Below are 14,097 nucleotides of genomic sequence, written 5' to 3'. Positions count from 1 at the left end.
GCGCGGGGCACGCCGGGAGTTGTGGTCCGACCGCCCCGCGCGGGGCACGCCGGGAGTTGTGGTCCGACCGCCCCGCGCGGGGCACGCCGGGAGTTGAAGTCTCCGGGCGCCGGGAACCCAGGGCCGCGCGTGGAGTCTCCCGCCTGCTCCCTCCGGGGTTTTCGCTGGAAAGACCGCTCGAGGCCTTCCTTAAAGAGCCACTGCCCGCAAAACAGGTGGACTGGAGCAGTTCATGGAGGTGCGCGAGGAAGGCCGAGAAAGACTGCATGTTCTCACGTGCGGAAGCTAAAATAGCTGGGCCAGTGGCGGAGCGCTCCTGGCCGGTGCCGAGGCCCAGCCGGTACTGGGGAGAGGGGTCACGGAAGGCCAGGGGCGGGGTGGCGGAGGGGCAGAGGGAGGGTGAATGGCAAGCACGAAAACAGGGGCAGTTGCACCGTTTATATGGTGCATTCTATGGAGGACTTGGAGAGAGGGGCCGGGACTCCCAACGCGGAGGGTCAGGAGGTCAGGCAGCGGCGCCCCCGGCACCCGGGGAGGCAGGAGGGGGCCTTCCGGGCCGGCTGGGCAGCTCGGCCAGACTCTGTCTCCGAATAAAAAGGGCTGGGGGTGTGGCAGGGTGGTGGAGAGCCTGGGGTTCCATCCCGGGTACCAGGGGGAAAGATGAAACGCTCTGCATCCCGACTTGATCGGATGTGGGGTGTGCATGCATCCGACTACCACGTCGCAGCCCACCAATGTGTACAGTTCTTATGTGGCGACTCAAAGGAACAAGGGAGCCACATCCAGCCACCAAACCCACCTCAGCAACTGTGGGACATTGGGCTGCTGACTCGTGCCGGGTTCCCCACCCGTCTAGCCTTACTACCTCATTGGACTCCTGAAAATTGAGGTGGTGAAAGAACCCCACAAACATGCTCAGGGGAAGAGGCCGGAGGTGAAAAGCCACAGGTCACAGAGTGCCATAGATAGAAGGGCCCAGCAAGGAGGGCAAAGAGCAGGACATCACAGAATCGAGTGGTCTGATGTCATTGGCTTCTGCCAGCAGCCATCTGAATAGAGAGGGGCCTGTGAGTAGAGTCCAGGGCCTCTGTCTGCAGAAAGGAGGCCCTGGTGGGTGCAGAATGACTCCCTTGCGGGGTCCGAGCAGGGGCTTGCTCAGCCTGTTCAGGTAGACTGGGACCCTGTGGGTGGGTTGCTTTGAAGCTCCTGGTTTGGGGGAAACTGGCTGATTGGACGTGCAGTTTGGTGGTGTGGCCGGATCTCAGGGACCCAAGGCAGGAGCTTAGTGCACAGACGTGGCCTCTGCAGATGCGACTTGGGAGGTCAGTCTCCACAGTGGGCTTTCTCCAGCTGTGCGCTGCTGGCAGGGGATGGGTGAAGGGGACCTGCCCACAGTGGGGTGTGAGCGGGCTCCACCTGTTTGATGGCAGAGCCACCTCCCTCCTGCCATGACAAGCAAAATGTCTGTCACAGTGCAGCTGTCCCTGGTGTGGTGTGTCAGAGCGAGGTCAGGGACCCTGCAGATGACACATTGGGAACCGGACCCCGCCCACCCAGCCTTCCGGGGACACTGGTAGGCTGCGCTTGGTGCCCCTGTCCAATGGTCTGAGTGACCCCTTGTCCCCTCCCCACAGGGCCAGGCCTTGGAAGCCGGCTGTGCCCAGGCGGACTCCAAGTCCCAGGAGGCACCACCGAGGGCTCTGGCCTTGGTGTTGGGCAGGTGGTGCAGCTCCAGCACCGGCCAGGGCAGCACAGCCGTCCCCAAGGCGGGTGCCCACACTGGCAGGTGCGGGCCCTGGGAGACGCCCGTCCCAGTGCCTCTGCTCCACGCAGGGCTGAGTTTTGGCGCCAGATTTTCAAAATCCCAGGCCAACGGCTGCTGCTGGTTCCCGGCCCGGATCGCCTTCCGGGATCTGAATTCTGGAGCCCAGAGCTCTGGGAGGCCTGAATTCCGGCATCTGGATCTTGGAGGAGTGGATCCTGGATCTGGTGTAGACCCAGGCTTTCACGCGGAAGTCCTAGGTCTTGGGGTTCCAGAATCTGGAGTCTGGGTCTTGGGGACCCTGATTTTGGAGCCTGGAACTGTGGAAAGCCGTTCTTGCATGTGATTTGAGTTACCTCCCTGGCTGGGTGAGAGGCGCTTAGACACACTGTGTCAGAGCCTTCCCCACCCTGCCCCAGGTGCGAGGGCTTGTCCAGGTGGGAGTGTGCCTGACCACTGACCTGAAGACCAATCACTGACCCTGACCTTGGAATGCTGCCCCCCTCGACCTTCCTTGGATGGAATTTTCCCCTGAATTTTTTTGTTCCCAATAAAAGCTCACTCCCTGGCATGTTCCCCCTCTCGCTGGCCTCTTGTGTAAACCTCGCTACCGCATCAGGTGGCTGGAGGCAGGAGTGGGAGGAGCCGTCTCTGAGCTGGGCAAATAAGGTAAGAGAGTCATGTCTCTTGAATTTGAACTCACTAGTTTATTTCTGTGTTTTGAACCTCTATTATGAAGCTAGCGTGCTGGTCGCATGGCTGATGGAACCTGAATTCTAGGGGTCTGCATTTGGGGGGTCCAGATTCCGGAGCCTAAGTGTCAGAATGCAGGAACCTGGGTTTGGACCTATAATCCCAGGTGCAATCAGAGGTGGCTGATGCTGGGCTGGTGAGCCTGGAGGGAAGTGCCCCCTGTGTGGGGTCAGAGAGGCGGAAGAGCGGGACACACATGATCAGTAGCCAAGCGTGTGGCAAGCCGGAGGCGGTTCGCGTGAAGAAGAAAGGCAGCGACCACCTTGGGAGTGTGCGACGGGAGCAGGACTTCGAGCAGAAGAGGGGAGAGCCCTAAACAGCCAGGACAGCCACGGGGAGGACATTAAAGAGGAAACACGCGTGCTGCCGCATCCGTGTATCCATCAGCTGGTGCTGCATAACAAGCAGCCCCCAGTACACACGCACACACGCGGTGGTCCTGGTCAACAGGGTCAACAGGAAGGGGTGAGTTCAGTGCAATAAAATTTTGAGAGGAGAAAACCCATTTGTACTTAGAGTAAACTGTCCTGTTTATCACTGTTGCTGGTCTCTGTGCCTCATTCACACGCTCCCCTGTGTCGTAGCGGGTGTGTAGGAAAATGAGAGCGTGGGTAGGGCGGGTCCCAGCTGAGGCTCAGGCCCTGGGTAAGGGGGCCGACCCGACTGGTCGAGGCAGCGCACTCTTATGTCACCGGCACATGGTCAGCAGGAGGAGCAGCTTCGCGGGGCCTGGTGGCTCAGGGCTGCCCCCACTGTCCACACCGCCATGGGACGTGGCTCCTGGCCGGGCGCTGGGCTGAGCTGCAGCCCTCGGGGGCCTCGCCACCTGAGGAAAGGGTCTGGGGAAGCCCTCGCCGTTTGTCATCGCAGGGAGACCAACCAAAACCACCCAGAGTTCCCCGTGAGACCAGGCCACCAGCGGGGCCACGGGCAGCCCCAGAGACTGGACGGCAGGAGGATCGTGGCTCCGTGAGACCCCGTCTCAAAACAAAAAAATAGAAAGTGCCGGGATGTGGCTCAGGGTCGGCCCGCCTGGGCTCTGTCCCTGCTAGGGACAGAGATAAAAACAAGCCACGGCAGGGGGCAGCGTGTGGAGTCAGGTCCTCCAGGACACGGCGGGGAGAGGGCGTGTGCACAGGAGTGTCACGTGTGTCTGAGTGCATTCACATGTGTGCGTGTGTGGAGGTGCATGTAGGGGGGCACGCATGTAAATGCACGTGTGTGAGGACTGGGTGTGAACACGGGGACTCATGCGTGCTGGATAACAGCCACCGCTGAGCTCCACCGCCAGCCCTTTTTGGGTGCAGTTGCCCAGGCTGCCCTTGAACTTGACCCTCCTGCCTCAGCCCCCAGAATTGCTGGGGTGACAGGTGTGGCCACTACACCTGGCTCCCCTTTCTCTTTTTATAAAGCCACCAGGATCCGATGGGGGCTCCACACCAATCACCTCAGTGACCTTGTCCAACCCTGATCACCCCGGGGCCACCTCTGAACACTGTGGTCAGGTTGAAGCGCCTCCCTCCTGATACCTCAGCAGACTGGACTCCCGCTGTGTTTCAGAGGATGAACCCGGCTCAGACCCACGGAGTCTGAGGGCAGGGCAGAGCGGATGTCCCCTCTCCAGTGCCAGGGGCAGGAGGGCTCTCTGGCTCCAGGAGAACCAGCCCTTCCTTCCATTCTGGCCTTTACCTGGTTGGACCAGGCCCACCACTCAAGGGAGGCCCTCCCCAGTTACCGCGTCACCTGAACCCCTCGCAGACACATCTGGAACAACGTTGGGCCCAGCTTCTGGGCACCCGTGGCCCAGCTGTGTCAACACACAAAAGGCACCTCCACCGACTCAGGGAGGCTCGCTGGACCCTGCTGGCCACAGGAGCGTCCCCGGTCCTGGAGTCCTGCCTGCTTCATCGTCTCCGAGGGATTTTACAAGTGTGGACTTTGCAAAATACCAAAGACCATACAGGAGGTTCCCACCCAGCCTCCCCAAGGCTGGCCTTTGTCCCCAGCTGCTGGGAGGTGACCTCTAGGCCCCAGGAATGTCCCTCCTGATGGGTATGTCTCCGTTTGCCTGGAGTCTGTGGCCTGGGACAGTCCCATTTGACAATAGGAGGAACGAGGGTTTGGGCCAGGCTCTCTGGGGACCAGCCTCCAGGCAAGAGCTCAGCCAGGCAGGCCGTGTGGAGGCCAGGCAGGCCGTGTGGAGGCCGGGCCGGGCTTCCCTGCTTGGGAGGACTCCTGGGACCCCCCCGGACTTGGCTTGGGGCCTGGCCTTCCTTGGTCAATTGGAATTTGTATCCTGTAGCCACAATAAAACCGTGAACGTAGATGGACCATTTTTCTGGTGCTGAGAGGATCTGAGGAGTGGTCGTGGGGTCTGTGAACTTGGTCAGCTGCGCTGAATGGAGGGTCCAGGGAAGCCCTGAACCCTGTCTGCAGAGAGAGACCCTCCGACCAGGCAGTCGGTCAAACTCTATACATGCACAGAAATCCAAACTGTCAGCTGAGCATGGCAGCCACTCGGGTCATTCCAGACGCTCAGGAGGCTGGGGCAGGAGGACGACACGTAGGAGGCCCGCCTCAGCAATCTGGGGAGACCCTGTCCCAAAATAAAAGTGGCTGGGGATGTAGCTGAGGGGTGCAGTGCTTCCAGGGTTCTGGGCTTCATCCCCAGTCCAGGAGAGAAACAGAGGAAGAGGAAATAAGGCAGAAGCCGGCTGGGGTTGGCTCAGGTGGAGCGCTCGCCCAGCACGTGAGAGGAGCTGGGTTCCGTCCTCAGCACCCCAAAAAAGTTAACTAAACAAAGGTGTTGCGTCCAACTACAAATAAAAAATATATTTAAAAAAGAGGGCTGGGCTGGGGCTCAGGGGCAGAGCGCTTGCCGAGCATGTGTGGGCCCTGGGTTCGATTCTCAGCACCGCATCTAAACAAAGTCCATTGACAACTAAAGAAATATTCAAAAGAGAAAGAAAGAAAGAAGCCGGGCACAGTGGCACATGCCTGTCATCCCAGCTCCCGGACAGGCTGAGGCAGGAGGATCTCGAGTTCATGTCCAGCCTCAGCAACTTAGCCAAGACCTTGTCTCAAAATAAAAAGAGAAGCCGGGCCCCGTGGCCCACGCCTGCCGTCCCAGTGGCTCAGGGGGCTGAGGCAGGAGGATCTTGAGTTCAAAGTCAGCCTCAGCAAAAGTGAAGCGCTAAGCAGCTCAGTGAGACCCTGTCTCTAAATAAAATACAGAATAGGGCTGGGGTGTGGCCAGGGGCCGAGGGCCCCTGGGTTCAATCCCCAGAACCGAGGGGGGTGGGCAGCCCGGAGGACTGTGCCTCTGCAGACTGGAGTCCATGCTGGCATCCTGACAGCCTACAACGCAGCGCCCTCTGGACTCTGACCAGCTGTGACATTGTCCTGCTCTCCTCGCTGATGGGTGGCTGGGTCCCTCTCCGACGCTGTCCCCTGGTGTGTCTCTGGGAGGCTCCTGCCTCTCCCTCCTCTAGGTCTCCAAGGGACCCTCTAATGCCCGCTGGGACTGGAGTGTGTCGGGACTCAGCCTCGGGCCCCAGGCACAGGGCACGGAGCAGAGGGGGGCTGGGCGGGGCTGCCTGCCCACAGGGGCTCAGCGGTCACTCTGGTGGTTTCAGTGCTGAGAAGAAAAACCAGAGGGAGAGAAGCCCAGCCGCTCAGCAGCACGAGGCCCGCGTCACCGCCCAGCCCCAGAGGACCACAGAGGAGGCGGGTGCGAGGGCCAGGTGTGAGCGCCGGCCAGGGCAACCCGCTGCAGTGGCCAGGGGAAGGCCACGGGGTGGGGTGAGAGGACACAGGCCAGGACACGGAGGACGCATCCGAAGGTTTGCATTGTGCTTCACTTCTGGAGGGTGCATGGAGGAGGGACCTAGGCACAACTTAGCTTTTGGAAGAGGCTGTGGCAGGGAGAACCAGGGGGTGGGGGTTAGCTTAAGGGTGTCCAGGGAGGGATGGGTGACTTCAGGTAGCCACAGAGGGGAAGGCAGAAGGAACACTTATGCCAAAGACATTCTCAAAACACCATTTTGAGTAATCCTTCCCACAACCTGACTTTCCCATGAAAAGAAGGAGTACAGAGAGGTTAAGTCACCAACTCAAGGACACACAGCCCATAGTAGGCGGAGGTAGGAGAGTGTCCTACAGATGTCTTGCAGCGCGAATGATCTCAAGCACAGCCTCTCCCCAGGCAATCCCCTAGTGGGCACTGGCCCAACCTCCAGCCCCGAGTCTCCCCACTCTGCCCTGTAAGGGAGCCTCAGCCTTCTAGCGCCCAGGCCCTGCCAGCCACCCCACCACCTGGCATGCCGCTCCCACCTCCTCCCAGCCCTTCCTGCCTTACAAACGTCTGGACCTTCACAGGATGAGTCACCCCCACCCGGAAACTTCTCCTTGGGGACAGGAATCTCGTCTTGTTCATTTGTACAAGAAAACATGATGTCATAGCCCACCCTTCCCTACTTCAGTCTTGCCAGTGGCTTCCTGGCCACACCCGGAGGCCCACCCAGACCTCCCCTGCAGCCCCCAAGGCTGGCCCCCCTTCTCCTCCCTCCCTCCTCCCTCTGCTCCACACAGGGGCTCCTCAGTGGGTCTCCAACACAATCCCCATCTCTCCTGCCCCAGGGCCTTTGTGCAGCTGTGCCCACTGCCGAGAGTGTTCCTCCCTCAGAGCCTCTCAAGCCTGGATTTCCCCAGCCACCAGGTCTAGCTCAATGTCACCTTCCCAGAGGGGCCACCCTGACCCCCTCTGAAGTAGCCCCATGCCCCCCCATGAGTACCACATTGGAGACACAAGGGTTCCTAAGTTCTTTGACTTGCAAATTCAGAGGAGATCCACGATCCACAGCAGGAAGGGGCAGGGAAGCATCAGGACCCACTAGAGCACCAGAGAAGAGCAGCCGAGCTCTGCGGGGAGGGGTCCTAAGGAGGTGGCCAGGGTGGCCAGGGTGGCCGCGGCACCTGCCATCTAGAAGTGCACATGATCAGGTTGGAGGGGACCAAGGTGGCCTGGGCACAGGCTGGAGGCTTCAAAGAAGGGGGTCTCTGAATCCAGTCGTAGCAGGACCCCTGGTGTCCTGGCCCCTGTCCAGTCGGGGGGCTGCTGGGGCCACTTCATCCCAGCTCTGGCTCCAATAATGCATGGGTCACGAGCGGCCCCGCACTGCCAGCTCCTGGAGTGCTGGACCTGTCTGCCGACCCCCTTCCTGCCCTGCTGGTCAGCGCCCAGAAGCTCCCACCAGTGTCTGAGGTCAGGTGGCGCCTCACGTGGACAGCCCCCAGCAAGGATGGGGGAGACAGGGTCTTGGCCAAGTTGCTGAGGCTGGACATGAACTTGAGATCCTCCTGCCTCAGCCTGTCCGGGAGCTGGGGTGGCAGGCATGGGCCATGGGGCCCGGCTTCTTTCTTTCTTTCTTTTTAATATTTCTTTAGTTGTCAATGGACTTTATTTGTTTAGATGCGGTGCTGAGAATCGAACCCAGGGCCCACACGTGCTCAGCTCTTCCCCTGAGCCCCAGCCCAGCCCTCTTTTTTAAATATATTTTTTATTTGTAGTTGGACGCAACACCTTTGTTTAGTTAGTTAACTTTTTTGGGGTGCTGAGGATGGAACCCAGCTCCTCTCACGTGCTGGGCGAGCGCTCCACCTGAGCCAACCCCAGCCGGCTTCTGCCTTTATTTCCTCTTCCTCTGTTTCTCTCCTGGACTGGGGATGAAGCCCAGAACGCTGCCCCTGAGCCCCACCTGGCCCAGGCCCCCTTCTGAGCTCTGTTCATCCCACCGGACTCCCCCCGAGGCCCTTGCCCTTGAGCAGCCTGACATGGAGGGTGGAGCAGGGCCTCAAAGGGGAATGTCCCTGACCCTTCTCAGGAGCGCCCACAGCAGCCACAACAGCCTTCCCCAGGCCTGGCCTCTGTCCCAGCGGCTCCCGCACCCCATGCCATATCCAGCCTGCGCCAGCCAAGCCCTGAGCGTCCTAGGCAGCTGGCCTTGCTGGCCGCCCCGACCTATGGTGCCCACAGCCCGATCCCTGTCCAGCCCCTGACAGAACCTCCCTCTCCCCAGCCCTGCCGGGGCTCTGGCGTGTTCAGAGTGCCCGGAACCAGCCTCCTCCCGCTGTGCAAGCCCCGAGGATCACACCAGCGCTGCCGCAGGGGAAGGGCTGCAGGGGCCACGGGGGAGGTCCCATCACTCCTGTCGCCCACACACCATCGGGTTTTAAAAGGGGCTGAGCTGCTCCATTTTAGCAGCAAGAGATTCCAATTGCAAGACTCCCTTTCAGGCGGACGGTGGGCTTCGGGTCCCAGAGAAGACAGGGTGGCCTCTCATCGGGCTCCCAGAGGCATTTCAGGGCAGAGACTATGGTGAAACATCTGGCGGGTGGTGACAACTCAACCCCAGGATCATACTGTGATGCAGAATTTTCAAAAGTCACCATCAGGGCTGGGGGTGGCTCAGGGTAGGGCTGGTGCTGGGTGAGGTCCCAGGTTCACTCCTCAGCACCCACTCGGGGAGAACACTCAGGGCTGGGCTGGGCGGTAGAGCACTCGCCTAGCACGGGCGGGACCCGGGTTCGAGCCTCAGCACCACATAAAAATAAATAAAATAAAGGTGTTGTGTCCACCTACGACTAAAAAACAAATATTAAAAAAAAGAAAGAAAAAATTCACCGTGAGGACCAAACTTCTGTGCCCAAGACAAGTGCCTTGCTTGCTTTGCCCCCACACCGGCCCCGGGTCTAACAAAACTTTATTCACAGAAGCAGGCATCCACAACAGTCCAAAGCCAGCCAGTGCCACGGAGGGAGGAGGTGGTCCTTCCAAAGGATGGAACCCTGTCATTCACCCTGGAGCAGAAGGGTGTCCTGGCCGATGCGCCACATGGATGAGCTTCCAGGTGTCCTGCGGATGACCCACGCCAGTCACAGAAGACAGCACTGGGCCTCCTCTCCACCGGCGGAATAGGCAGCTCCATGCGGATGGAAAGGCCGTTCAGGGTCCAGACACTGAGGACAGGGCGTGAGCGATGAGTCTGCAAGGCATGATGGGAACGCACCACCTGCACGGGTGGCGCTCAGAGGGAGGGCACTTGCCTAGCAGGCACAAGGCCCCGGGTTCAGTCCCCAGCACTCATTAGAAAAGAGCTGTGGGTAGAGCTGGTGACGATGGTCACACAACATTGTGACCCTATTTTTTGGTATGCCAATTTGCACTTAGAAACGGTTGAAATCGCGAATGTTCTTACGTGTATTTCACCATAATAGTAACCGTAATGATAAAGATTCCCAGGCAATAGTTTGCATATTTGATTTTTTTAAATTACTGCATCAGCCGAGGGCGGTGGCGCCCGCCAGTGATCCCAGCGGCTCGCGAGGCCGAGGCAGGAGGATTTCAAGTTCAAAGCCAGACTAGCAACAGGGGGCGCTAAGCAACTCAGTGAGACGCTGTCTCTAAATAAAATACAGAATAGGGCTGGGATGGGGCTCGGTGGTCGATGCTGCTGAGTTCAATCCCTGGTACAAAAAATTAAAAATTTTTAAAAATAAAATAAAACACTGCAGGGGCTGGGGATGTGGCTCCAGCGGTAGCGCGCTCGCCTGGCATGCGCGGGGCGCTGGGTTCGCATCTCAGCACCACATACAAACAAAATAAAGATGTCGTGTCCACCGAAAACTGAAAAATAAATATAAAAAATTATCTATTTAAAAAAACAAATAAATAAAATAAAACACTGCATCTACAAAATAGAAAATAGGCGCCTCAGGCCACACTGCAGGGACCCTCCTCACCTCCCTCACCCCGCCCCGCCCTTCCGGCTCCGCGGGCGCCGGGACCTCGGCGGCCACCAGGTGGAGCCGTCGCGCCTCGCCGCGCCAGGGACCTTTCGCACCCCCCGCGGTGGGCGGCGCGGAGGCGGCGCGATGCGTCAGCTGGACCCGCGGGCCGCCGAACCGAGGGAACCGAGCCGCCGGGCCGAGGCCAGGCCGGAGGATGGCGGGGGAGGGGACGCAGATGTGAGTCACTGGGAGCCCCCGAGGGGCCGTGGGAGACAGTCCCACGCGGGTCTGCCCGCCTAGCTCGTGCAGTGCCTGGCCCACACGGTGGCTCCGACTGGGCTGCGACAGCCTCTCCAGGCCTCGGCTTCCCGTTTTGCATAAGAAGCATAGCCTCGGCTTCCCCGCTCCTTGATTAAATAAAGACTCTGCGACACGGGGAAGGGGTCGGTTTCACACCACGCCTCGATAAGGGCCACCTGGGGGCGAGGAAACGAAAGTCACCCTCATCACTGCGACCAAGTCCCAGTCACTGGCGTGCAGCGCCAACCAGAACCGCGCTCCCCACGCCTTCTCCCGGGCCCAGTTTCTCCTCGCAGGCCGGCGGCGAGACGCGGTCAGAGGGTGGACCGAGAGGCGGCCGGCAGGGGGCGGGACCCGCCAGCACAGCGCCTCCGGGCCGCGCCACCTGCGCCTCCCACGTCACCCCACCCTGAAACTTGCCCGGGGTGCGGAGGGGGCGCCCGGTCTCTTCCCCAGGGTGCCCAGGGCTTTGCAGCCCCTGCATTTGGGAACTTCCAGGTGCTATCGCGACCTCCAGATGACACTTATTGAGCGCCGTGTACACTTAAGGCTCCCTCCAGCCCCATGAGGCCGGTGTGCATTGATTCTTAGGGGACAGGTGGGGACCCAGAGGGTGCCTTTGCAGCCCCCGCTTTTGTAGAGGCCTCCTGAGAACTACCAAGCTTACGGGGTGCTTATTGTATGCCGTAATTTTACACAATGCACATGCCAACCAATGAGGTCGGTGCCGCTTTCCCCAGAGAAGTGAAGTCAGCCTGGGTGTGGGGTACCCACGGCCCGGAGAGACCCACCTAATGACCTCCTGGGAGGGATCAGTGTGCAAACTGAGCGCCTTCCCCATGAGATCCCCCAGCACAGCTTGGAAAGGCTCAGGCCGGGACTCTCCGGGGATAAGGAGGGGATTCCAGGTCCCCCCCCGGCGCCCCGCCCCGCGAAAGTCCAGGCAGCCTCGCGCGCTGGAAATCCCGCGCGCGCCCCGAACCGCGGCGCTGCTGCCGGGAAATCAGGAGAAAACTTCTGTTTTTTTTTCTTTTCTGGCACTCGCGGGCTCCCACCCCGCTCCCTCCTCCCAGCTCTCGCCCCCACGTGGGGCATCCTAGCGCAGCGCTCCGCCCCCTCCACGGCGGCGGCCAACCGAAGCGCTTGCTGCTCTGGCCTTTGTTTTTCCGCGAATAGAAGGGAAGAATAGTCTCGTCGAGGCCACGCCCCTGCCTTACAAGTCTATAAAAAGCGGCGCCGGTGGCCGCGGGCTCAAATCGCCAAGCTAAGGTACGGAGCGTGGATCTTCAGCCTCGTGGATTATTTCTCGCTGAGGACTTTTGCTGTCTTTTCTTCACCCATTTTTACTGAAGGAATTCTTTTACTTCTCGAAGTTCTTGGACAGTTCCGGCTCCGTGGGAAGGTTTTGGGCTCTCTGGCTCCGGTTTTGCAATTTCTCCTTGGGATTTGTCGTGGGGTTGCGTCCACTGTGGATTATAACTGCAACATGACGCTGGAAGAGCTCGTGGCGTGTGACAACGCAGCTCAGAAGTAAGTAGCTGGGGCCCCGCCGCCTGAGGGGTGGACTGTGCGGCGGCGCTAGGTGGCCCGCCCGGCGCTGACTCTCCTCTCCCTGGCTTCAGGATGCAGACGGTGACCGCCGCGGTGGAGGAGCTGTTGGTGGCCGCGCAGCGCCAGGACCGCCTGACGGTGGGGGTGTACGAGTCAGCCAAGCTGATGAATGTGTGAGTCAGACCCCCTTCCTGGGCTGGGTGCAGTGGGGGCGCCCCTCTGCTTTGCAGGTTCCCTATGCCCCTGTCTCGAACAGCGCTGAGACTTAGCGAGTGCCCCCCCCACACACACTATGCATTCGGGGTTCCTCTGCTTTTTGGGGGATAGGAGTTGCAGCGTCCTGACATGACAGTGCATGGCTTGCAGCCCCCCTTTTGAACGTCCTATTCTCCATATTTTGAATCGTGCCCCCCTCCCCAGTCAGCATGCGGATGCCAGTCTCCACCTCCTGTAGTTTCTCTTTGCTCTTGCAAACTCCTCGTGCTTGGTGGCCTTTCCATGATCCTCACTTGACCCTCTCTCTCTTCAACTCCCTCAGGGACCCTGACAGCGTGGTCCTGTGTCTCTTGGCTATTGATGAGGAGGAAGAGGATGACATCGCCCTGCAAATTCACTTCACCCTCATCCAGTCCTTTTGCTGTGACAACGACATTGACATTATGAGGGTGTCCGGCATGCAGCGGCTAGCACAGCTTCTGGGAGAGCCCACTGAGGTGCAGGGCACCACTGAAGCCCGGGACCTGCACTGCCTCCTGGTCACGGTGAGCTGGGTCTCTTCCCCGCCCTGCAGGGCACCTGGGCCCATGTTTGTCAACAAAGTCGGGCTGACCAGTCCCGTACCAGCTCAGGGCTCAGCCATGCTTGGCATGTCCCGTGGGCAGCCCTGCCCCTGGCCTCATCACCCAGGCAGCTATTTTGAGCTGGCCTGTTTTCCCCAAAGGGGCCCCAGGAGAGGGAGTCTCCCCATCTCTTCCTGGGGCTCCCACTAAACCATTCCTTTTTCCTCCCACAGAACCCTCACTCAGATGCCTGGAAGAGCCACGGCTTGGTGGAGGTAGCCAGTTACTGCGAAGAGAGCCGGGGCAATAACCAGTGGGTCCCCTATATCTCTCTCCAGGAGCGCTGAGGCCCTTCCCAGCATCAGGACCTGTTGAGTTGCTGCCAAAAAAATAAAACACATTTGACCCTCCCCCCCAGAACAAATCCCCCAGAACAACCCAACCCATGAGACCATCGGGGGCAGAGTCACTGAGACTGAGGACCAGAAGGGGGAGTGTGCGGCCACCCCGGCGGCTATCCAGGAACAGCGCCAGAGGCGGCCTCGAGAGAGGAGAAGAGGGGACCCAGGCGAGCAGGAGAGGGGACCCTGGACCAGGTCTCCTGAGCAGAAGCTGGGCGGGGAGCTGCTGCCTCCCCCATCGTGGAGGACCTGGACTCTACACTGCAGGGTTGGGTGAGACTTATTGTCCCCCACCCTCCTTGAGACTGTGGCTTGCAGGACTGAGGGCCCACACCCTCGCGGGAGCTAGGGCTGATGCCGCGCTGTGCCCTTGAGCTCCCAGGTTGCGAGCGACAGAGACCATGTGTTACGTGCACTCGTTACTCAACCACTGAGAGACTGATGCTCAGACAGATTTTTACTTCTTTGATGGCCTTGTAATAAATTTCTCAAGCCTCTGGGTCCTGGTGTGTATTTTCGGCTTCTGCGAAGGAAGACGGCCCCGCCCCCCGCGCTGCGAGCCGCGGCGCCCTCCCGCCCCCAGCGCACCAGGAAGTGTGACTTAGTCCCCATTAGAGCTCCCGGCTTTGCAGGAACAGTGCCTCTTCTCTCTGCAGCAGGCGCCACCACCCAACTCCGGCAAATCTTGGCCTTTTTTCCCCCTTCTACCCTGTAGCAATTAAGAGACCGGTTTATTACGAAACCTGGCCGCCGTGCCACCGCT

The 14,097-nt window shown here is 59.9% G+C and overlaps 1 protein-coding gene and 1 long non-coding RNA gene across 3 annotated transcripts; both read left to right on the top strand.

Moving 5' to 3' along the window:
- The first annotated feature begins 112 nt into the window (after nt 1-112).
- Nucleotides 113-4,839, top strand: LOC114105981 (uncharacterized). 2 transcript variants are annotated; one of them, XR_003585123.2, is made up of 3 exons: nt 113-340; nt 1,635-2,980; nt 3,928-4,839. It is a non-coding gene; the product is annotated as an uncharacterized lncRNA (long non-coding RNA). The 2 variants fall into 2 exon arrangements; XR_011705218.1 differs by having other exon boundaries at nt 1,635-4,839.
- Nucleotides 4,840-11,854: 7,015 nt separating this feature from the next.
- Gadd45b (growth arrest and DNA damage inducible beta) lies at nt 11,855-13,831 on the top strand. The gene is made up of 4 exons (XM_027952608.2): nt 11,855-12,133; nt 12,226-12,327; nt 12,693-12,915; nt 13,167-13,831. Exons 1-4 carry the CDS (start codon nt 12,090-12,092, stop codon nt 13,278-13,280), a joined length of 483 nt encoding a protein of 160 aa, XP_027808409.1. The 5' UTR covers nt 11,855-12,089; the 3' UTR covers nt 13,281-13,831.
- Nucleotides 13,832-14,097: the final 266 nt, after the last annotated feature.

Source organism: Marmota flaviventris, chromosome 1, assembly GCF_047511675.1.
Source record: "Marmota flaviventris isolate mMarFla1 chromosome 1, mMarFla1.hap1, whole genome shotgun sequence".
NCBI classification, from domain to species: domain Eukaryota; kingdom Metazoa; phylum Chordata; class Mammalia; order Rodentia; family Sciuridae; genus Marmota; species Marmota flaviventris.
The sequence above is the reverse complement of the archived record's forward strand: the minus strand, read 5'-3'. Positions and strand labels throughout refer to the sequence as shown.